This window comes from Euprymna scolopes, chromosome 10 (assembly GCF_053919585.1).
Source record: "Euprymna scolopes isolate OS-2025 chromosome 10, ASM5391958v1, whole genome shotgun sequence".
NCBI classification, from domain to species: domain Eukaryota; kingdom Metazoa; phylum Mollusca; class Cephalopoda; order Sepiida; family Sepiolidae; genus Euprymna; species Euprymna scolopes.
Window position 1 is genome coordinate 31624813 of NC_136491.1, and position 26349 is coordinate 31651161.

Consider the following 26349-nt stretch of genomic DNA (forward strand, 5'->3'; position numbering starts at 1 on the left):
AAAATGCCACAAGTTGTTCACAGAGAGAAATTTTTGAGGACGTGTATGAGTAAGTAATAAAAAATGATTATCCCAAAAAAAAAAAAAAAAATTATCCTCCGCCTCTGCCTCCCCCTCCTCCTTCATTTAGAACGTAAAATGTTCTTTTCCTCTTTTTTTCTGCTGTTTGTTTGAAGGATTTTGTGTTGAAGTAAAGACAAACGAAACTATTTTCTTTTTTTTTCTTCTTCTTTATATAGAAAGAACGTGAAAAAAAAATGTTTCGAACGGAAAGATTATGATTAAGCGGACATCTTGGCAGAATCATCATGCAGCACAAACAAAGTTGTAAAACATTTTCTTCATTTCTCTTGATGATGGGCGTCATCGAAAGTTACATCACCATTGCATAAGATAGTCAGTAGTCTACAAGAGAAAAAAAGAAAGAAAAATAATGATAAATTCTTAATAATTTGCTAGTCATAATATTTGACAAAAATAATGGCGTTACTCGAAATAATTTTCGGTAACTACAATAGCTACAAAGTCGGGATCAAACGGAGTCAGATGTTTTTGAAAGAATCGTAGTTAAACTCGAAAAATGCTAGCTGAAGTTAGACTTTTTATTCTTCGAAGAATCAACAGTCTGAATATTGGAAGACTTTAAAATAAAGACTCGGAATTTGATATTCTAGAAATTCTGATACTTGTGCAGTTTACCAAAGACATTAAAAAAATGAAGCTACTGAAAAAAAAAAGAACTATATTGTACGTACCCGTTATGGAATAAAGTTTTTATTTAAGAAAAACTTTTTTAATTTTTTTATCTATAGAGGAAAATCAAATTTTAATGAGATTGTTTGTATCGTAGCCATCTTGCCTATGTCCACGGACGAGGAGGAGGGGGTACTAGAAACGATAACTCTATCATCGCTTAAAGTTTGTCAAAATTTGACAATATTATTTTGAAACATGGGCAGAAAAACACTTAAATATTTTAGGTTTTTTTTTCACTTTTTTTTTACAGTTTCTGTGTCCTTTTTTAATCCTTTTTTTTTCATTTTGTCAATTGTTAATTCTTTTTTCATTTAAAAGCAACCTTTTCTTGTCCGCAGAAATAGGCAAGATGTCAGCAATAGATCAATCTTGTTAAAATTTGATTTTCTTTTTTTTTATTTTTTTATATGTGAACTTTATTTCATAATGGTTATGTACAATATAAGGCCTTCTTGCAGTTTGGATAAACGAAAATATAAGAAAAATACTGGGACATATTTGGGAGTACACCGCGTGTAAGAATGTCATTTGATTGGCTATTAAAATTGATGTAATTATTGTAACAGAATAAAAAAAAAAAAATTATTTTTCAAGAATTTAATTATTTTTTAATTATTACAACAAATATAATTACGTTCAATCTACATTTGTTGTAATTTGTGTGGCAGAGAAGGAAATCGAATCAGGTATTAATTTAGTTTAATTAATCATTTAATAAAAAATGTTCTGTATTTAATTAATATTATTTAATAAAAAGTTTCTGCATTTAATAAAAATCATTTAATAAAAAATGTTCTGTATTTAATAAAAATCATTTGATAAAAAGTTTCTGTATTTAATAAAAATCATTTGATAAAAAGTTTCTGTATTTAAAAATCATTTGATAAAAAGTTTCTGTATTTAATAAAAATCATTTGATAAAAAGTTTCTGTATTTAATAAAAATCATTTGATAAAAAGTTTCTGTATTTAATAAATATCATTTAATAAAAAGTTTCTGTATTTAATAAAAATCATTTGATAAAAAGTTTCTGTATTTAATAAAAATCATTTGATAAAAAGTTTCTGTATTTAATAAAAATCATTTGATAAAAAGTTTCTGTATTTAATAAAAATCATTTGATAAAAAGTTTCTGTATTTAATAAATATCATTTAATAAAAAGTTTCTGTATTTAAAAATCATTTGATAAAAAGTTTCTGTATTTAAAAATCATTTGATAAAAAGTTTCTGTATTTAATAAATATCATTTAATAAAAAGTTTCTGCATTTAATAAAAATCATTTGATAAAAAGTTTCTGCATTTAATAAAAATCATTTGATAAAAAGTTTCTGCATTTAATAAATATCATTTAATAAAAAGTTTCTGCATTTAATAAATATCATTTAATAAAAAGTTTCTGCATTTAATAAATATCATTTAATAAAAAGTTTCTGCATTTAATAAATATCATTTAATAAAAAGTTTCTGCATTTAATAAATATCATTTAATAAAAAAATGTTCTGTTTTCTAATATTGTTTCAATTTAATTTTATTACGTCAATTTCAACATCGTTTCATTTTAATTTTAAAATTATGTTACGATAATTAAGTCATTTTCAATAGACAATCAAATGGATTCTTACAGACGGTGTACCCCCAAATATGTCCCCCGTATTTTCCTCATATTTTGCTTTATCTAAACTGCAAGACGGTGCAATATCGTTCTTTTTCAATATCTTCGTTTTTTAAATGTCTTTGGTAAACTGCACCAAAATTCCAACCCATAGGATTAAAAAATATCTCATTCTGACAACCTCATTTTAAAATCTTCCAATATTCGGATTCTTTGGCGATCCAAAAAATCCAACCCTCTATATAATTTTTTATTAAATAATTTTTATTAAATATAGAAATATTTTTTATTAAATTTGCCCTCTATCACCCCGACAACAGCGGAGTTACTATCTTTAAGAGCATATCTGAGAAAATTGACCACATCCTGTCTGCTCATCCTTCGGCTAACATCCACATTCGTAGTGACTTCAATGTCCACAATGTGGAATGGCTAACCCACTCGAACAAGACAGATGATGAGTGGAGGTTCTGTCATGATTTTGCCATTGCCTATGACCTCACCCAGATTGTTCGCGAACCCACCCGTGTGCCCGATGCTTCCGGTCAGTACACTAGCCTTCGAGACCTTTTTCTCACAACATCCCCTGAATTATATTCATGTCTCATTCTGTCCCCTCTGAGATCTTCCGACCACTCGGTTGTATCAGTTAAGATAAAAACGAAATGCAATAAATCTTCAGACGTACCTCTCTACCGTACAGTATATCGATACTCTTAGCGTCCGTACATTTATATCTGATCTACCCCTACATTCCATGTTTAAAAAGGAAGTGTCCTCCATAGTATCAGATCTGACCGAATGGTTAATTGTAGGCATAGACCGATTCATAGCATCCAAAAAATTCCAACAAAAACCTAACAGCCAGCCATGGTTCTCCCCAGTATGTGCTGCTGCCATCGCGCACAGAAATCACTTTTTCCATAGCTACCAACGTAATAGATGTACTGAGACTAAAGCTGATTTCACGACTGCCAGCAACCTATAAATGAGTAAAAAAGAAAATGCAAGAGAGCTCAATCCGTTAAATCAAAAGTTGCTGAGCAGCAGCTTGGTTCCCACCAGTTTTGCCAAATAGCAAACAGGATCCTGAACAGAAGCGTGCGTTCTATCCCAACCATCATCAATGGACCTGGTCATCTCGTCAGCATCAAACAAGGCCAAACTATTTGCCAAGAACTTTGCAGCTAATTCTATCCTATGCGACGAAGGCCATCAACTCCCTGTATTTTCACCTATAACAGACAACACGCTATGCAACATACAAATATCTGTGCGTGAGGTTGCTAAGCTAATCAAGAACCTTGATTCCAGTAAAGCAACTGGCCCTGACGGCATTCCAATTATAGTGCTGAAAAAGCTTCAACCAGAACTTGCCCCCATACTTACAAAACTGTTTAAGTGTTGCCTTAAGGAGAAGTGCTTCCCAACACCCTGGAAAACCTCATCAGTATGCCTGGTATTTAAGAATTCAGGTGATAAGTCGTCCCCCTCTCAGTACAGACCAATAAGTCTCCTGTATGTCATGAGTAAGTTACTGGAATCCATATTAAATAGAGAAGTATTCAACCACCTCAGCAGAAACAACCTTCTTAGTGACACGCAATATGGTTTCTGTTCTACTAGATCTACAGCAGATGTGCTAACGGTTATATCTCATAGAATTAGTGAATCACTTGACAAAGGCTTCCTCTGTAGGGTAATTGCTCTTGACATATCAAAAGCCTTCGATAAAGTATGGCATAAGGGCCTACTTCACAAGATTTCCAGCTACGGTATAACTGGAAATGTTTTCTCGATTATTAAATCATTTCTCTCTGATAGGCTCATAAGAGTAGTGGTTGATGGGCAGAAATCAGAGGCCCTCAGTATTAATGCTGGAGTCCCTCAGGGGTTCATCCTGGTCCCAACTCTCTTCCTAATCTACATCAATGATCTCCCAAAACACATACTTAAATCATTCGTTGACATCTATGCTGATAACAACAATCTACGGCAACACATCAAAGGCTGTAAATGAGAAAGTTCTCTCTGATTCTCTCTCCTCTGATCTTAAGTGCGTGGTTCAGTGGTAGAAGAGGTGGCTGGTTACTTTTAATGCATCTAAAACCAAGCTCCTATCTTTACATCATCAACGCTCTGATCCCCATCTGGCATCAATTGAAATCGATGGCTCTCGACTAGGGGAAGCTCCATGCTTTGATAAGCTTCTGGGTTTGACCTTTACTCCTGACCTGAAATGGAACACATACATCAAGTCTATTGCCAAGGTCGCTGGAAAAATGGTAGGATCTTTCTACCGCTCCAGAAGATATCTCACTGCTGATGCAATTTTCTACTTATAAAAAAAACAAGTACGTTCAAGGATGGAGTACTGCTGCCACATCTGGGCACGAGCTGCTAAAAACACTCTATTCTGCCTTGACAGAGTACAAAATAGATTTCGTGGCTTAGTGGGGGATGCCCTTTTCTTTTCCCTACACCCTCTCTCCCACAGGTCTTCAAATCCAACATAAACAAATTCCTGATGAACCGCCCCCTTAAGTAGACACTTTATCAAATCTCAACATTAACGTACTGTACACACAATAACCTTTATCCCTGAGTGGCTTCCGGGCCTTTATAAGTGGTGACCACCTTGTAAAAAAAGAAAAAAAACCCAACTCCTAACGTTCTTATAAGTCGAATGCTGAGTCCTTCCCAAACCTTCGATTCCGACTCCAACTTCGCAACTTTTGCTATAAGGACTATAAGTCAATTTGAAATGTTGGCACTTCTGCATTACACGAATGGCGGCATTCTTATTTTTTTTGTGCACTTCACTAAACTGTCGCCAGGTGGCGTTTCTTAGTCAAAGAACAGGGGACAATAAATTTATCCCATGTAAGTTTCAACCTGATTTATTTCGGGAGAAAATACTTCCCCTTTTCAAAAAGAAAACAAGAGTATTATCTAAGGTGGTGAAAAAGACCAAGACCGCTGCGGTCCTGGTCTTTTTCACCACCACTCTTGTTTTCTTCCAAAATTAATCAAAGTTCCATACTACCAACGGACTTTATGTACTCTAGACTAGCCAGCAACTTTGATTTGCTGACTATCATATAGTGAGTAGAGGGGGTGATTGATGAATAAATAGACACTTCTCGTCTATTTGTTTGTTTGTTTGTTTGTTTGCTTTTCCTTCCCTTCCTTTCCTTTGCTGTTTCGGTCTTTCCACATTGCTCTCGGCTTTTCAAACTTCCACGTATTAAAATAGTGATGAGACAATTCCAATATGGGACGACTGATCAAGCAATCTATTATCTGTAGTAAACATTGATTCTATAGGATTTCTAGTAGTTAGATTTCTCAAAATGAAGCCATATTTTCAAGAAATCATCATTATTATTGTTTTTAAAGAGGCTAACCATTTCTTTTCTTAGGTAAATGTTTTTCCTATTGCAGGCCTGTTTTTTTTTTTTTTTACACAGGCATCACCACTTATCAAGGCCAAGAGGCCACTCGAGGACAAGGGTTAAATAGTGTACAGTAGAAATTGGACAATATAGTAATCGTTAGTAATGGAAATTTGGTAAATTTGTTAACAAGTGGGACGGCTCATCAAGAACTTGTTTATGTTAGACTTGAAGACAACCATATTGTAGTTAGCTGGAAAGCAGGAAAACGGAAGACAATTCCACGGGCGTGCAGTTCTAAGAAAGAAGCTTTGTTCATGGAATCTACGTTTAGGTTTAGGCACAGATAACGAGTGGGGGGAATTATTGATAGTGTTTTCAGCCAGACGAGTGTTTCTTGTGAAAGTTTGGTGAGGGGGGACCATAGACTGAAGCTCAGTCGAACACTTTCCATGAAAATAACGATACAGCAGAGACAAACTCACAACATCTCTTCTGTGAGATAGAGCTTGCAGGGAAGAGAAAATGATATCTCCTACGAGACTAGGAAGTCTATTTTGAACTCTATCAAGGCAGGACAAGTCCTTTATAGCAGCTCCTACCCAGAAGTAGCAACAATATTTCATCCTTGGACGTACCTGCCTCTTATATAGATAGAGAATTGCATCAGCAATGAGATATCTACTGGATCGATAGAAGGATCCAACCATTTTTCCAGCGGCCTTCACAACAGATTTGATGTACCTGTCCCATTTAAGATCAGGAGTAATGGTCAAGCCCAGAAGCTTGTATGTCTTTCAACTATGCACCCCACTAAACGTGCAACATTGGATATGTTTGCAACTTACCGTAAACCTTTTTGGGAGTTTGGCAGAAAACATCTCAGCATAAGGAGTGTATTGAGTGGTGTCATTCCCATCAGCACGCATTCTGGTAAAATAAAAGGAAATTAAAAATTAAAAAAGCTTGATTTTAATTTTGGGAAATCTTTATGTAACGTTTTACTTTAGTAATTCATAAAAACAAAACTGGGAACAAATAAAAATCCAGGTCGGCATTTTTTGTTTTTTTCAACAAAATTTTTTATCACCGTTATTTTCGGCGCCACTTGAAAATGTCTCTCGTTGCCACATGTCTATTTTACCCTGAGCCTGGTTGTGTTTCAAGGGGATCCAAAAGAAAGGGTGTAATTTGGCTCCATCCTTTCCTCTCCTCTGCACAGACGTGATTTTGCTAGTCTCAGTCTTTTCTATAAATACTATTATGGCATGCGTTTTACAGAATTGTCTGATCTATGTCCTGCTTCTTTTGTTCCAGCTCGTTTGACCCAGTGATCTAGTGGTCATCAATTCACTATCCTGATGGATCATTGTAATACAGCTTCCTATTCCATTAGTTTCGTTCCAAGAACTGCAGGAGTGTGGAACTATTTGCCTCCTACCTATAGCTAAGTCTCATCGTCTAAAGCAAATAATCATCTATCGTTCTTGTTAGCTCCTTACATCAAGTAGCTTCACGCCTTGTCTGGAGCAATTTCCATAAAAAAATCTTAGAACTTTTGAGTTAAAGTCCCGTTTATTACCGTTATTTTCGGCGCCACTTGAAAATGTCTCTCGTTGCCACATGTCTATTTTACCCTAAGCCTGGTTGTGTTTCTCCTTCTTCCCACTGCACCCCGGGCACAGCTGGCCAATTTTCATCTGCAACTTCACACATCTATTTCCTTTGATGTCGTCTTGCTTTCTCCCTGAGCATGTTGCATTTTTTTTCTCCTTTTTTCCCTTTTTCCTTCTCGCACAAAAATATCTCCGTTTACTGAATTAATTTTTAAAACATAATAAAAAAAAAATTGACTATAATGATGAAGCACTAATTTAACACTGAATCAGCCACATGCCAAATTGGTTACGTCAGATCGGCCAAACCAAAATGGCCATGCCGAAATGTACCAAACTCACAGCAGGTATATCATATAATATGCAGCCCATTGCAAGCTTATTTGCAGCTCACACAGATGATTTTGAGCAATTTTGCAAAAGTGGATGAAATAAAAGAAAATATCAAAATAATAAAATATGTCTGAAAAGTAAGAATTTCTCATTTATCCTTGATTTTTTTTGTCCTAAATAATGCAATTTCAAAATCAATCGTTTGTCATCTATAGTATAAATCTCACCTGTCTGTTTAAATGTATGTATGTATGTTTCTATTTCTCGCAAAAACTTTTGACAGAGGCGACAGATTTTCATGAGATCAGTATCATTTTGAAGCTCGACCCTTCAGACAACAAATATCGAAAAATTGTCCAAAAACATTAATTCCTTTACCCACAACTGGCCACTTTTCTACAGGGAGGGGTCGCTTTTTTCGACGATATTTTCGAAAGTCATCGCCTCTTTTCGATTGTCTAGCCTTAATTTAAACTTACGTCATTTCCAGGTGCAACAACTAAAGCATCACATTTTTTTTTTCACTTTCTTTTTCTTCTTCGCTGTACGGTTCGAGCCTGTCTACGTACTATCACTAGGCTAGTCTATTATATAAATCGCAATCGTGAGGAGATCGGTATCGTTTTGAAGCTTGACGTCTCTGACAACAAATGTTGAAAGATTGGCCAAAAATATTAATTCCTTCACCTTCAATTGGGCAGTTTTCTACAAGGAGGGGGTCGGTTTTTGCGTCTCCATTTTTGCAAGTCATCATATCAGTTGGATTGACTATGCTTAATTTCAATGTTCCGAACTTCCGATTGGGGGGATAGAGACATCGCCCAACACGTCACGTTTTTTTAACCTTTTTTTTCTCCTTCCTATTACGGGTTCGGGTCTGCCTGCCTACTACGACTTTTTTTTTTTTTTTTAACACCTCTGCCTGCTGCTTTGATTCTCCCCTCTCCCCGGAGCTCCTTACTACACCACCTACACACAACCGGCCACTTCTGCTACTGTTGTTTTGACACCCCCTCCCCTCCGAGACGGTCCTTACTACACCACCTAAACACCCGGGCAATGCCAGGCACTCCTGCTAGTCTATATGTATAAAGGGCAAAATGTGTATGTGTTTGTATATCTCGTAAAAACTTTCCACACATGCAACAGATCCTTACGAGATCGTTTTCAGGCTCGATCCTTTGGACGACAAATATGGAAAAATTGGCCAAAAACATTAATTCCTTCACCCTCAACTGGGCAGTTTTGTACAAGGAGGTGCTGCATTTTTCATCAACATTTTCGCAATCATTGTCTCCGTTGGATTGGCCAAGATGTTATGCTTTGTTTTTTGTTCCTCCTTTGCGTTACAGGTTCGAACTTGCCTGCCTACTACCACTCTTTCTTTCTTTTTTTTTTTTTTTTTTTAAATAACACCTCTCTCCACCCGGGCTGCCTACTGTTGTTTTGATACCCCATACCCCCACTACCACTTTTTTTTTTTACAAGGTTCCCTACTACATCACCTACACACACACACACATGGGCAACACCGGGTACTCCCGATAAAACCCAGAACTGCACAGAAATTTCAGCCTGACATACCAACATACAGTCAACAAGAAGATGTCAAGCCTAAGGACAAAGAAAATTCTTTATCTTTGGACATATCAGACTCTGGACGAAGTAGAAAATGCGGACCACAACTGACTCAATACAAAAAACAAAAAAAAAAAAGGACATATTTTGGTCAACATTCACACACACATCGTCTCTGTAAGCAACAAGAGAATTTTTTTTTTTTTATATTTACACAAATTTAAAAGTTTGGAGTGATATTTTTTATTTAAAATAATAATAATGAGTTATATTATTTAATTGTGACTAATATTGATTTTTATGTAGAGTGTGTTTTTATTGAGTCATGAATTAGTAAATAATACAACTCACTTTTTCTTTTTATTATTATTATTGATTTTACTTTATTCATATCTCTTTAAGCCATAGCATTTCGAAGCTAAATGCTTCTCGTCAGAATAGGAGAAAAAAAACCTGGCATTATATAAATGTAAAGATAAAAAAGACAACACCAATTTTGAAGACATTCAAATTAGAAATGGAAAAAAAATTCAAATTAGAATTTAAAAAAATAATAATTATGAGGCGGTGGGGAGGGGGTAATGTGATGGAGATAAAATTAGGAAGAGACAGAAAAAATCAATAACGGCCAAAAAAAAAAAAAAAAACGACAAGAAGCAAAATGCCATATTGACGTAATAAAGTTCCTATGTAACTTTACTCTTTATCTTCTTAGCTTATTCTATTGTTTGCTCCTCTTAACCGGGTAGAGCTTTTTAGATTCAGATAGGTTTACATTACCATTGAAATTTTATTTTTCAGCTTAATTTTTATTAGGTTTATACATATATATATATATATATATATATATATATATATATATATATATATATACTAGCATTTCAGCCCGGCGTTGCCCGGGTGTTTGGAGGTGTATGTTGAGCAATAAAAAAAAAAAGAAAAAAAAAAGCGGTCAATTTTTTAAAACTATTATGACCCTTTAACATCGCGCATGTTGGAAACACATGAGTTGTGGTCACGTGATTTCTCAATATAGGAAAGAGTTCGAAGTTAGTTAGGGGGAATCAGATCAGTCAGATCAGAGAAGCAGAGGAGATCAGACCGATTCTCTGTTAGAGTCAAGACTCCCTCTGGAAGCGAGAGAGTTTAGAGATAACCATGTAACAACTTTGAATCCCTGAAATACAAAATCATGTCCGACCGGTCGAAGAAGAAATAAACGTATCATCATGTGGTTTTGTATCTGCATCTTCATGTTGTTGTTCAACAGAAAACGTATTGTCCATTTATGTTATAAGAACTTTGTGAAAATCATCATCACCAAAACAAAGGTAAAGTGAAATTGTATTAACATGAACTTTGTGTTTAGAAAAATTTAAAACTGTCAAAACGTAAATGTCAAACGCACTCTCGGTCTATCTATCATATATTCATAAATCTCCTCTCATTGAATTACAGGCTTGGTGCTCTTGTAGTAACATGTACACTGTCTATTATATATATATATACAGAACTGTCTCTCTCTTTATATATACCATGTTTATGTCTCCAATATGCTATCTCCACAAACATGAACATTCTAAGACATATGAACACTCACAATGAATATATATAATATCTAACAAAAATTTTCGACCCAAACCGATTAGAAAGCTTGCTCTATCACTGAATACGCTTTATGTCAAATTTAAAATGTTTAGACCAGAAATTGTCTGAGTAATTTAGTAGAAACACAAAGGTCAATTTTTTAAAACTTTGACCCTTATTATGACCCCTTAACATTTATTGTTTTGGGCTCTAATCAAGTTATTAAGTTAGATCCATGCCCAAGAAACCTATATCTAAAATTTCAAGTGTTTAGACACTAAATTGTCGGAGGAGTTTGGTAGAGTTCTCAAAGGTCAAATCATTGAGCTTTGACCCTTTAACAGCCAAATTTCTGGCCGAAAACTGATCACAAAGATTTTCCCACATCTCCATACTCTTTATATAAAATTTCGAGTCTGTAGACTTAAAATTGACAAAGTTATTGCACAGGAAAATGTACACAGATGCACACACACTGACACACACCCAGACACGTTCACTTTTATATATATAACTAGCATGGGTGCCTGGCGTTGCCCGAGTATTTGGAGGTGTATGTTGAGCAAAAAAAAAAAAAAAAGCGGTCAATTTTTTAAAACTTTGACCCTTATTATGACCCCTTAAAATTTATTGTTTTGGGCTCAAATCAAGTTATTAAGTTAGATCCATGTCCAAGAAACCTATATCTAAAATTTCAAGTGTGTAGACCTAAAATTCTCGGAGGAGTTTGGTAGAGTTCTCAAAGGTCAAATCGTTGAACTTTGACCCCTTAATCGGTCAATTTCTGGCCAAAAACCGATCACATCGATTTTTCCAAATTTCAGTACCCTGTATATCAAATTTCAAGTCTGTAGACTGAAAATTGACAGAGTTATTGCGTAGGGAAATGTACACACACACACACACAGACAGACAGACACTTTCACTTTATATATATATATATATATATATATATATATGACGTTGTTTTGGCTGGGTAATTTATTATATATAATCTCTCACATTCTGAAAATCCTATCATTAATTGCTTGCTAGTTTAGCATTGCTGGATGGCATCGTCCTTTCGAGTTGAAACTCCTACTTGTGAGACATCGGGTTAGAGTTATTAGTGTATTGGATGACCGCGTCCCTTGTTGAGACGTAGTAGGTCCATTTCACAGTTGGATTTCTGCGCAGTTTGCTTGATCTGTGTTAGTTATTAGAATTTCTTGTGTGTGGGGCGTTTGCTCAGTTGGCAGAGTGCTTGCCTCGCATGCAAGAGGCTCGGGTTTTGAATCCTGAGTTCGGATGTGTCTAACTGATGAGCCCAAATGAGGGCGAAACTCGAGTCTTGGACTTCCGGTTCATTGACTGTCACAGCTCTTGTGGGCTGCAACGTTGTTTGGCTGTGGAATTTATTATATATATATATATGTCTAGCCACACTGATGAAACAGCGAAGCAGTACTGTATGTGGATGACTATAATGCTCCCTATCTTAGGTTGAGCATTTGATAAACAAATTACCATTAGCATATGAAGCGATGCTCTTTTGGTAAACAAATTAAGCTTAGGTATTTGGACAATGTCAAAATATTGTTAATTCACTGCCCACATAGCAGCAGCCGTATAGTGCAATGATTAGAAGCTTTGACTGTTGTTTGGGCGATTGGGTTTCCATCCTGGCTTGAGGTAGTTGCATGTCTAGCCGCACTAAAGAGCTTTGTTTGTTTGTGGATGACTATATATATATATATATATATATATATATATATATATATATATATATATATATATATATATATATATGTATATATAGGATTGTTTATTAATTAATTTTTTTTTAAAAGCGATACTGTGGTGGTTTTTTTCACTCTCTGAGTGGTTTTAAAGGGAGAAGTTATCTGCCCTTTGTTTATATTCTAGTCGTCTCCACATTTTTGGGACATATTATTTTGTAATTAATTTATTACTTAGATATTTTCTGCATGCATAAAATTTAGTTACTTATATATATATATATATATATATATATATATATATATATATATATTTAAAAATTTTGGGAGGGGTACAAAATTTAATTATGGCTCAATATAGACCAATTAATATGATGGTTAAAAAATAAAAAATGAAAATAAAGGTTAGCTAACCAGGTTTCGTTCCTCACTCAACAGAGCTAAATCGAGGAAAATTACGATAAAAAAAAAAAATAGTCATGAATTTGGCGGGGGGGGGGGAAGAAAAAAACAAAACAAAAAATAAATGGGGAAAAAAAATTACATAGTAATCAAATTAAGTTCTAAGAAATTTTCTTTTTGCTTGCAAAAAAAAAAAGGTCTCAAGGACTTAATAAAAATGATTACATGATATATATATATATATATATTGTGGAAATATGTCTTTTTTCTGATTATATTTCACCTTTTATTTATACCAATCCTTAATTTATGCTATGTATGTGGATGACTATATATATATATATATATATATATATATATATATATATATATATATATATATGTATGTCATATAGCATCATAGCGATTATGCCATATAGCATATGTATTTCTTCGTTAATTCTTTTGGAATGTGAACAAATATTTTGAAATTTATGCAATATTTTTCAGTTTCTGGCAATTTTCCGTGTGTATCATTTTAGAGCAAGTGTCTAAAAATGTATATTTTCGGTAATAAAGCAATATTATAACTTCATATTTCTATTTATATAAAATAAAAACCATATCCAATACCAACATACAGCAAAAGCAAATAAGGATTTCATATTGTTTTCTTTAATGAAATATTTATTTATTTACATAGCTCCAATCTTGAAAACTCACTCTGGATAGACTCTTGTCAAATGATAATGTCACTCGGCGGATTTGAGAGTATGTGATGCTATAGGAAATATATTTTTTACCTTTAGTGAGTACAAAACATTACAGTTTGTTTCGACAGACGAATTGTCCAACCTGCTTCTTCTGACAAACTTTAATGTTCTGTATTCGCTAAAGGTAAAAAAATATTTACACTTAGCTCTACTTCAGTAGTGAGCACTTTTTGATCCCTTTTTTTGACTACCCTACATTGGATTTTGCCTTGGATTACATATCTGAGAGTGTGTGTGTGTGTGTGTGTGTGCGTGAAAAAAATAGCTAAACACAAAAAAGAATTATGTGTACATGTTCACATTTTAAAGTGAAAAAGCAAAAACAAAAAGGTGTATATGTGTGTGAGCGAGAAGGGGGGAGTCAGGGGAGACGAAACAATAGCACTACGTTCAAATGTAAGAAGTCCCCAGACGTACCCCTCCACCGTACTGTATACCGATAGTCTATGGCTGACTGGGATCGTTTCCGTACATTCATATCTGATTTACCTCTGCACTCCATGTTTAAAAAGGAAGTGTCCTCTATAGTATCAGATCCGACCGAATGGTTAATTGTAGGCATAGACCAATTCATACCATCTAAAAAATTCCAACAAAAACCTAACAGCCAGCCATGGTTCTCCCCAAAATGTGCTGCTGCTATCGCACACAGAAATCACTTTTTCCATAGCTACCAACGTAATAGATGCACTGAGACTAAAGCTGCTTTCAGGACTGCCAGCAACCACTGTAAAAGAGTAATAAAAAATGCTAGAGAGCTATATGCCTAGTCTGTTAAATCCAAGGTAGCTGATCAGCGGCTTAGTTCCCACCAGTTTTGGCAAATAACAAATAGGATCCTGAACAGAAGTGTGCGTTCTATCCCAACCATTATCAATGGACCAGAGGTCATCTCGTCAGCGTCAGACAAGGCCAAACTATTTGCAAAGAACTTTGCAGCTAATTCTACCCTATGCGACGAAGGCGATCAACTCCCCATATTTCCTCCTATAACACAGAACAAGCTAGGTAAAATACAAATATCCGTGCATGAGGTCGCCAAGCTAATCAAGAACCTAGATTCCAGTAAAGCAACTGGCCCTGATGGCATCCCAATTATAGTGTTAAAAAAGCTTCAAACAGAACTTGCTCCCATACTTACGAAACTATTTAAGCGTTGCCTTAAGGAGAAGTGCTTTCCGACTCCCTGGAAAACCTCATCAGTTTGCCCTGTATTTAAGAATTCAGGTAATAAGTCATCTCCCTCTCAGTACAGGCCAATAAGTCTTCTGTGTGTCATGAGTAAGTTGCTGGAATCCATATTAAATAGAGAAATAGTCAACCACCTCAGCAGGAACAACCTTCTTAGTGACACACAATATGGTTTCCGTTCTGCAAGATCTACCGCAGATGTGCTGACGGTTATATCCCACAGGATTAGTGAATCTCTGTACAAAGGCTTCCTCTCTAGGGCAATTGCTTTTGACATATCAAAGGCCTTCGACAAGGTATGGCATAAAGGTCTACTTCACAAAATTTCCAGCTATGGTATAACTGGAAATGTCGTCTCAATCATTAAATCATTTCTCTCCGATAGGCTCATAAGAGTAGTGGTAGATGGACAAAAATCGGAGGCCTGCAATATAAATGCTGGAGTCCCTCAGGGGTCAATCCTGGGCCCAACTCTCTTCCTGATCTACATCATTGACCTCCCTAAACACATATTTAAATCATTTGTTGACATCTTTGCTGATGACACGACCATCTATGGCAACACATCAAAGGCTGTAAATGACAAAGTTCTCTCTGATTCTCTCTCCTCTGATCTTGAGCGTGTGGTTCAGTGGGGGAAGACGTGGCTGGTTACCTTTAATGCATCCAAAACCAAACCCCTATCCTTACATCATCAACGCTCTGATCCCCACCTGGCATCAATTGTGATGGATGGCTCTCGTCTGGGTGAGGCCCCGTGTTTTGACAAGCTTCTGGGTTTGACCTTTACTCCTGATCTGAAATGGAACACATACATCAAGTCTGTTGTCAAGGTCGCTGGAAAGATGGTGGGATCCTTCTACCGCTCCAGAAGATATCTCACTACTGATGCAATTCTCTATCTATATAAAAGCCAAGTACGTCCAAGGATGGAATACTGTTGCCATATCTGGGCAGGAGCTGCTAAAAACAGTCTATCCGGCCTTGACAGAGTACAAAATAGACTTCGTGGCTTAGTGGGGGATGCCCTTTTCTCTACCCTGCAACCTCTCTCCCACAGAAGAGACGTTGCGAGCCTATCCTTGTTTTATCGTTATTTCCATGGCAGGTGCTCGTCTGAGCTCCAATCTCTGGTCCCCCCTCGCCAATCTTTCACGAAAAAACACCCGTCTAGCTGAATCCACTGTGAAAAATTTCCCCCACTAAATCAAAACGCGGATTCCATGAACAAAGCTTCTTTCTTAGAACTGTTCTGTCTCCCTGCTTCCCACCGGACTACAATTTGGATGTCTTCAAGTCCAACGTTAACAAATTCCTAATGAACCGCCCCCTTAAGTAAACACTTCATCAAATCTCCACACTAACGTAATGTACTTGCAATAACCCTTATCCCTGAGTGGCTTCTGGGCCTTGATAAGTGGTGATCACTGTGTAAAAAATAAAAAAAAATAAAAAAATTTGCATGGAGAGGAAAATTGTCTAATGGTATTATAAGTGATAGACTGACTCGTAAATTTGACTGGAGAGGAAAAAATGGTTCATGGATTCCAGAAGAGGATCATCATTTAGCATTGTACTAGCGTGTGTGTGTATGTGTGTGTGTGGGGATTATCCGGCTTTGCCCGGCTGTAAAATACGCTTAAATATGATATTTTAATTTGTCCAGATTTTGTATATATTATTATAGAGTCGTGATTTCAAAATTAAAAAAAAAAAAAGTATTTAGGTGCCATCAGCTAGAATCGAAACCGAAACTATAGCATTCAAAGCTGGTGATGTTAGCACTGTACCAACGTGACACGCATATAAACCAATCAAAAATTAAAAATAATTATTTGAGGCCCCTAGTGCCATTCTGCAACTTTTAGTTTCAGAAGAAATAGAGTTTGAAAATATGGACACGGACAGACAGATCAACATAGTGGCTTTTATATATTAGATGAAGTTTTCAACTCAACTGATGCTTCTCAAGTAGCTTATTTTATTATTCATCGATTCTGGGAGATAAAAAAACTCTCATAAATAATGTCCATCTAAATGTTAACTGGACAGTCTGCAAATCTTGTAAACACGCAAACACGCAATATACATGATAAGGTCATAAGAAATACTTAAAAAAAAGTGCCATTCTATTTTTTATTATAAAAGCGACTATACATTAATATCTATATTATATTTGGGTTTGTATTACTGTACACATAGATTCGAAAAAGTTGACAAAAAACAAATATATAACAAAGAAATGTTATCAAAGGTAAGATAAGTTACTTTTCTTCCAAACTGGATATATTTTTCGTGTTTTTATTCAATGTAACATGTTTATTCAGCTCGAAAAACATACAGTGTTTACCGATGTATTGTAAAATTCAAAATGGCGCCCGACTTTCTCTTTAACACAGTAAGTTTGGGAAAAGGTGTTATAAATAATAAACTAGACAAAATACTGTTAAAAACCCACCGAATATATGTCAACCTATGTCACGGTAACATATATTGAGCGAGTTTCTAACAGTATTTTGTCTAGTTTTATATTTATAGCACCTTTTCCCAAACTTACCGTGTTAAAGAGAGTCGGCTGCCATTTGGAATTTTCCAATACATCGGTAAACACAGTATCTTTTTCAAGCTAAATAAACATGTTACATTGAATAAAAACACGAAAAATATATCCATTACATAGCAGAAATAAACACACAGCTAACAGAGAATTCTTTAAACCACTCCCCCAGGGATCCCAGCAGCACATTCAAATTCAAACTCAACACCTTAATCAGCAGTCTAGATCACACCATTAGGACGTCCGTCGGAAAAATTAATACCAGAACACCACAACCCGGCTGTCTTTTACACTATCCCAAAACTCCGAAAATAGTCAGCAACATACTCGCACACCTCTTACTTGAAGACACAGGAAACTCTGAAGTATCAATTAACGAACTCTCAGACATATACCACATGGTTAAGGCTCTCAAAATATTACCACCTGACAATCATGTGCTACACATAATCTTCTGTAAAATATCTATATATTAATACGATAGTGTGTTTGTTATTTTCTGCGTCACGCTTACATCCGGGTCGTTTAATTGTTATGTACTTCCATTTCTTGTAATAAATAATTTTACCAAGAATTCCTCATAAGTTTTGGTTTCGATTATAGCTGAAGGAACTAAAGTCATATATATGATACAACGAAACAGGACTGTATGTTGATGACTACAAATATATTTTAAAAAGCCCCCCCCCTTTGGGTAGAGCACTGTCGTAAATAATCTCACCCGCTATTAATTGGCTGAAAAATGCGAAGCTCGTTGTTTGTTTGTTTACATAAAAGTGGTGGTGGTGTCTATTTAAATAGACATTATAAAAGTGGTGGTGGGTGTCTATTTAAATAGACATTCCGACAAGTTATTTACGGGCGTCGATTCCATGGTCGAGTGGGAGAACTGCCAACTATCAACACGGCGGTTCTAGGTTCAATCCTTGCCTTGGGGAGATGCTAGTCTAGCAGCACTGATGATACAACGAAACAGGACTGTATGTCAATGACTACAAATATATATATATATATATATATATATTCATAAGTTTGGGATTCAGTTTTGATTCAAGCTGATGAACCCAAGTCATATAGATATATTTTTTATTTTTGAAATCGTAACTTTATTATAAATACAAATCGATAGAACATTAACTGCATAATAATATGCAAGAATTAAAATATCATATTTAAGCGTATTTTATGACCTGGCTATGCCGGACGTCCCTGCTAGCTTGGATAAATACTTTTGCAGTTTTAACAAAAGAGCTACAATAATATCAGAGCGTCTCCGTTTACGCTGAACATCTACAGAATGCCAACATTAATATATTACATATGAATGAGTTCCCGGTGGAATTTCCACGGGTCCTGCTAGTTATAATAGTTATGATTAGGGCTATGACAACAGCATATTCTTTTCATTGTTTTGACTCTCGGGTATATATCTGACATAGTCAGACACAGTTAATCAACCGAGAACCACATCACTCTATATAAAAGCATATAAGATATCAATGGATACACACTCGAGAGTCAAAACAATGAAAAGAATATGCTGTTGTCACAGTCCTAGTTATGATATACCAACTCCCCCATTCGTAACACTTTTATAAATATTTGGAAATGCCAGGTCATGGTTACTCTTGCTGCTTTCAAACAAACATACATGTTCACAGACTGTTAGTTTTATATAGCTCAGCAGCATCCAGCAGTTATGGCTGTCGCTGCTGCTTTCAAACAGACATACTTATTTATCACTGCTTATTTCGACATTAATTGGATTGAGCTCGTGTTTGATGGTACAACTCTATCAAATTTTGGGAAGCCACTTACTGCGATGTATAAGGGAAAGTCCGTGCCGTTCTTTGTGCAAAGTCGTATTCGGGTAACAATCGTTCACCAGGTCTGTAACCAATCCTGTGCAACAAATAGAAAATGCATTTTGGTACTCTTTTATAACGACCTCTTCTTTATAGGGTAACCCGAAAAAATTTCATTTTTATTATTTTTTCAATATTTTTTATTAGACTAAATGTACGACAATCGAGACCGCCATATTGTTTTTAAAATTTAACCTTTGACAAAATTGGCCTTTTTAAGGCCAAATTTGGCCTTTTTTACGCTCTTACATAAACTAGGTTTTTGGCTGCCATATGTTTTTGTAATGAAAGCGTGTAAAAAAAAAAAAAGGCCAAATTTGGCCTTAAAAAGGCCAATCTGTCGAACCTTAGAAAGGCCAAATTTTAAAAGCAATACAGCGGCCTCGAATGTCGTACATCTAATAAAAAATGATGAAAAAAATAATAAAAATGAAAATTTTTTTTCTGGTTTTATTTCAGCCTTGGGGTCTAATAATGTGCTTTATATAAAAATAAGTTTTTATAAATTTTTGTTTGTCAAATAATTTACGCCGCTAAACTACACATTTACCAACTTATTCAAAATTAAGGCAAATGTATAGTTTAGTGGCGTAAATTACAATATGGACCAAAATGGCTACCTAAACAAAGACACCATGCTGAATGCCCTATGATCTTTCTTTTTTCTTTCATTTTTTTCCGACATTGCAGTGCTATGCATTTTTCTTTCTAAGCAAAAAATTTCCATTTTTCTGATGAGTATATGCACACATGACGATTCGATATTGACATAACAATCGATTGTTTTTGCATAACGAAACTGGTCTGTAAAAAAGGTGCCAAAATTTTAATACGCTGATCTACTTGGTAAAATAAATAAACATTTGGATCTTGGAATGTAACTATATTGTTATTCTTTTATATACGCTCTGTTATTATATTCAACAAACATTGAGCTTCTAATATAGGATGGGCATTCTACTAGTTCATAACAAAATCTATTTACAGATACAGAACATGAAAAAGAAAAAAATATTTTGGTTGATAAATATTTTGCAAAAAAAAAAAATATATATATATTTTCAGTCCTTTAAATATTTTGCAAAAAATATAATAAAATAAATAAAAATATTTTCAGTCCTTTAAAGGTAGGTTTTTGTTATTTTTTATTATTTGTAGTTTTCTTTTCTTTTTTCGTTTTTTTTTTCGTTTTTTTTTTGTTTTTTTTTACACGGTGGTCACCACTTATCAAGGCCCGGAAGCCACTCAGGGGTAAGGGTTATTGCATGTACAATACTTTAGTGTGGGGATTTAATAAAAGTGTCTACTTAAGGGGGCGGTTCATCAGGAATTTGTTTATGTTGGACTTGAAGACATCCAGGTTGTAGTTAGGTGGGAAGCAGGCAGACGGAACAGAGTTCCACAGGCGTGCAGTTCTAAGAAAGAAGCTTTGTTCATGGAATCTACGTTTGGATTTAGGCATAGATAAAGAGTGGGGAAATTTTTGACAGTGGTTTCAGCTAGACGGGTGTTTTTCGTAAAAGATTGGCGAGGGGGGACCAGAGATTGGAGCTCAGACGAGCACCTGCCATGGAAATAACGATAAATCAAAGATAGGCTCGCAATGTTTCTTCCGTGGGAGAGATGTTGCAGGGAAGAGAAAAGGGCATCCCCCACTGAGCCACAAAGTCTATTTTGTACTCTGTCAAGGCAGGATAGGCTGTTTTTAGCAGCTCCTACCCAGATATGGCAGCAGTATTCCATCCTTGGGCGTACTTGGCTTTTATATAGATAGAGAATTGCATCAGTAGTGAGATAACTTCTAGAGCGGTAGAAGGATCTCACCATCTTTCTAGCGACCTTGGCAACAAACTTGATGTACGTGTTCCATTTCAGATCAAGAGTAAAGGTCAAGCCCAGAAGCTTGTCAAAACATGGGGCTTCTCCTAGACGAGAGCCATCCATTTCAATTGATGCCAGCTGGGGATCAGAGCGTTGATGATGTAAGGATAGGTGTTTGGTTTTGGATGCATTAAAGGTAACCAGCCACGTCTTCCCCCACTGAACCACTGTTTGTTTTTAATTTACTCCGTGTCTGTTACAGAGCTCGGCTTAAGCTGATGATTGCTGGTTTCGACCGATCCATGCTTGCCGGGAATTCCCGAGAATCCGGGTTAAATTATGCAAGAGTATCGAAAATTTATTTACAGACACCGAACATAGCAGTTTGGATCTTGGAATGTAACTATATTATTATTCTTTTATATATGCTCTGTTGTTAGATCTAACAAACATTGAGCTTCTAATATAGGATACGGATTCTACTAGTTCATAAGAAAATAGCAGTTTTGCTCCACTTGAATATATGTCCCCTTATCAGTAACGTGCAGAGGGAGAGGAGCGATAGATTGATGGCCCCTGGGGCATATATATGAGAATAAAAGACATGATTTATCATAAAATGAAATGTTGTGGAGACACAATATATGAAAGACATTGCATTTCATGTCTGCTTTCCTATGCCTTGCTATTTTTTTTTTCAATAAATTTCAAATTTTTACTTTTTACGAAGACGTTCATTAATCTATATATATAAAAGCCAAACGTCTGTGTGTATGTATGTTTGTTTGTAACGCTAAAACTTTTGAAAGACGGAACCAAACTTGACAAATTTGGTATCATATCGAAGCCCCATCACCCGGATGACAAATATCGAAATTTCACGTCAAACGGACCACTAGAAGTTGGTCAACTGATCAGTTATCTTCGAGGGGGGCCCCCAAAAAACCTGTCATTATCTATATATATAAAAGACAAATGTTTGTTTGTAACGCTAAAACTTGAGATGAAAGATTCCTCTCCCCTAAGAATAAAACATATGTTCAATATTTGCTTTTGTTTTTTCATTGTTTATACGGTCCCGAGCAACGCCGGGTAGCCCTGCTAGTTTTTAATAAAACTGAACAAATCTCACGCATGCATTTTATTGCTCCCTGTGTTTAATTCTTTCTCCGTTTTGTTTTTCATGCACATATATTTCTGAGTTCATAGGAAAATATATTTTTAAGATAAATCGTTTCAAATAACAAGCTCAATTATGTTATATTTTATATTTTCGGCTCCAGAGCATACATATTAGATAATAATACGGTTAGAAGTTAAATTAGTTATCATCGGTCTAGCTATCTGTCTATCTATCCAGTGATATTGTTAAAATAGTTAATATTGGGAGTTCTCAATATTTACATAAATTAACTAAATTGAAAATAAACAAAATAATCTTGAGCAGTTGCGGACGTGACGGAGGTCACATGTTAGGAGACGTTGATATTGGTTGGAAGCAACCCAATGCCTATATTTTTTTTCCTTTCCGTTTCACAGCCCGTAATGAAAATAGTGTCTGTGACTTAGTAGCATTCAAAACTAACGGTATTTTCGTATCTAGTCATTCAATAATAGCTAACTGTTTATAATCATTATTCTTTAACTTAAGAGCTAACAATATTTTATCAACAAACATGTAAAGATTTTTATTTTAGTTTTATCCGGTTTTTGAGTTTTGAATAAAATTAAAAAAAGGATGATTCTAGCTCTGCCTGTTAAATCTAAGATGGTGGCCTGAGAAACTTCTAACGCTGTGACAGATGTTTTGAGGATATACAGGGTGGAATGATAAAATTGTCACCATAGAAAAGGCGACATTATTCCATTTCCGTTTGATTAAAACTGTTTTTTTTTTTTTTTTTTTTTTTTTTTTTTTTGCAGACCAGTTGACCAGTTGTGTACAAATCCCAAGAGCGATGGAAGCCTTATATCATGTCTGAAAGTGTCATAAAAGAATCGTTTTTTGGCATTGGAAAATAGGCATAAATTTTTTAGATGCCGATAACCTCAACAGTTCCAATTTTCCAATTTTTTTGATTACTGATTCCGATTCCAATTCTGATTAATCATCTGAACACTAATATATACGTGAGATAGGGAGAGGTGCTAGTCTAGCCACACTAATGAGTTGTGATACAGCGAAACAGTACTGTATGTGGATAACTACATATACTTTAAGCCCCCCTCTTTGGGTAGAGCACTGTCATAAATGACCTCATCCGCTATTTAATTGGCTGTAAATACAAGGCTTGCTGTTTGTTTGTAAACAAAGACAAGCGGCTTGAACACTATAAAAGTGGTGGACGAATGTTTGTTTGAAATGGACATTTGTTGAGGTCATTTGCAGGCGCAGTTTCCGTGGGTCGATGGATAAAACTATTGACTATCAATGCGATGATTCTAAGTTCAATCGCCAGCTAGGAAAAGGTGTTAGTCTAGCCGCACTGATGAGTTGTGATACAACGAAACAGTAATGTATGTGGATGACTACATAATATATATATATATATATATATAAATAATTATTATGTTTATACCGACAAATACTAGTGTTTCATTCTTTTGCAATCATCAGTATGAGAATTGATAATTACTGCTGGTCAACGAGCGAGATCAGAGATGCACGGCCATGCAACTCATGCTCTCTACCAATCCAAGTTATGACAACAGGATCATTGCCAGCACTCTCAAAATGCAAATCCAGACGATTCAACGCCTGAGAGCACAACTCAACAAAGTTTCCAACCATGGTTATCGTCTTTAGTGTGGTTTCAAGTGAGGGCCACATCATGCCACCTCACATCTTCAAAGTCGGCTTGAAAATCAACATTAAAGTATTCCTGGATATGCTGAAGAGTGTGGTGATCTTTTGGTGCAATCAGGCCCTAGGTGTGGCAGCAGGACTAGGTGCTGGCCCACAAGTCCAAAGATACCCAGGCTTGGCTTCAGAAAAAGTGCTATGGCTTTGTACCCTTCTCTCACTGGCGCCCCCTTCTTCCCCAACTTGAACCCGCTGGACTACTTCGTTTGGTCATATACTAAAAACATCATCAACATGACCTCCTACAACACCAAATCCAGCCTAATCACCACTATCTGTCAAATATTTGCCAAGCTCCCACCAGCACTTGTGGAAAAGGCATGCCATCAGTTCTGGCCCTGTATCGAGGCGGTAATTGAGGCTGAAGGTGGTTACATTGAATAGATTTCAGCAAGTCCATTTCTTGGCCTTTTGGTCAAGATCAAAGTGTAGTATCTGATCCGGCAGATACTGCACTTAAGATAATTTGTACCAGTCAATGGAGGGGAAACCCTCTATACTGGGACAATTATTATTTTTGGTAACCAGAGTGCCCCCTTTTTGCCTACTTTTAGGGGAGCTGGTTTTTACCTCACATTAAAAACGGCCTTGTGCCTAATTTGCTCAGTGGGGGAGCAAATAAATACCATCTGTTCCGGCAGATGCGTACCCTTCGCCCGAAGGTCCGCCCGGCCTTTTAGCCGGGATCCAAGTGTAGTATCTGTTCCGGCAGATGCTGCACTTAAGATAATTTGTACCAGTCAATGGAGGGGAAACCCTCTATACTGGGACAATTATTATTTTTGGTAACCAGAGTGACCCCTTTTAGGGGAGCTGGTTTTTACCTCACATTAAAAACGGCCTTGTGCCTAATTTGCTCAGTGGGGGAGCAAATAAACACCATCTGTTCCGGCAGATGCTGCAAGCTATGACTAGCTATGACTAGCAAAGACCAGATGTGGGGGCAACCCCACATGCCTGACCTTTAACCAGCTCCCATTTCCCACCTCTCGGGAGCTGGTCCCCATTTCCCTTCCCCCTCCCTTCACTCCTCACATTAAAAATTGGCCTTGTGCCTAATTTGCTCGGTGGGGGAGCAAATAAATACCATCTGTTCCGGCAGATGCTGCACTTAAGATAATTTGTACCAGTCAATGGAGGGGAAACCCTCTATACTGGGACAATTATTATTTTTGGTAACCAGAGTGCCCCCTTTTTGCCTACTTTTAGGGGAGCTGGGTTTTACCTCACATTAAAAACGGCCTTGTGCCTAATTTGCTCAGTGGGGGAGCAAATAAACACCATCTGTTCCGGCAGATGCTACACTTAAGATAATTTGTACCAGTCAATGGAGGGGAAACCCTCTATACTGGGACAATTATTATTTTTGGTAACCAGAGTGCCCCCTTTTTGCCTACTTTTAGGGGAGCTGGTTTTTACCTCACATTAAAAACGGCCTTGTGTCTAATTTGCTCAGTGGGGGAGCAAATAAATACCATCTGTTCCGGCAGATACTGCAAGCTATGACTAGCTAGGACTAGCTATGACTAGCAAAGACCAGATGTGGGGGCAACCCCACATGCCTGACCTTTAACCAGCTCCCATTTCCCACCTCTTGGGAGCTGGTCCCCTTTTTCCCTTCCCCCTCCCTTCACTCCTCACATTAAAAATCGGCCTTGTGCCTAATTTGCTCGGTGGGGGAGCAAATAAATACCATCTGTTCCGGCAGATACTGCAAGCTATGACTAGCTATGACTAGCAAAGACCAGATGTGGGGGCAACCCCACATGCCTGACCATTAACCAGCTCCCATTTCCCACCTCTCGGGAGCTGGTCCCCTTTTTCCCTTCCCCCTCCCTTCACTCCTCACATTAAAAATCGGCCTTGTGCCTAATTTGCTCGGTGGGGGAGCAAATAAACACCATCTGTTCCGGCAGATACTGCAAGCTATGACTAGCTATGACTAGCAAAGACCAGATGTGGGGGCAACCCCACATGCCTGACCATTAACCAGCTCCCATTTCCCACCTCTCGGGAGCTGGTCCCCTTTTTCCCTTCCCCCTCCCTTCACTCCTCACATTTAAAATCGGCCTTGTGCCTAATTTGCTCGGTGGGGGAGCAAATAAATACCATCTGTTCCGGCAGATACTGCAAGCAAAGACCATATGTGGGGGCAACTCCACATATAAGACCTTGGTTAATGTAGGGGCAACCCTTCATACCAATTGTCACTATCCAGCTCCCCTACTCCCCGGGGAGTTGGTCCCCATTTCCCCTTCACTCCTCACTTTAAAAATCGGCCTTGTGCCTAATTTGCTCAG

General features: G+C 36.5%; 1 protein-coding gene across 12 annotated transcripts in view; it reads right to left on the reverse strand.

The window, feature by feature from the left end:
- Positions 1 to 209: 209 nt before the first annotated feature.
- Positions 210 to 26349, reverse strand: part of LOC145285913 (uncharacterized) — a 107469-nt gene continuing 81329 nt past the window's right edge. For 10 of the 12 annotated variants that reach the window (XM_080134402.1, XM_080134395.1, XM_080134403.1 and 7 more), the window contains 3 exons: positions 19319 to 19402; positions 6615 to 6696; positions 210 to 405 (listed from right to left, as the gene is read on the reverse strand). In XM_080134402.1, the coding sequence (XP_079990528.1) occupies positions 379 to 405; positions 6615 to 6696; positions 19319 to 19402 (193 nt within the window). In that variant the 3' untranslated portion in view covers positions 210 to 378. The remainder of the gene's footprint in view (positions 406 to 6614; positions 6697 to 19318; positions 19403 to 26349) is intronic. The other 2 variants (XM_080134398.1, XM_080134401.1) reach the window with 1 other exon arrangement.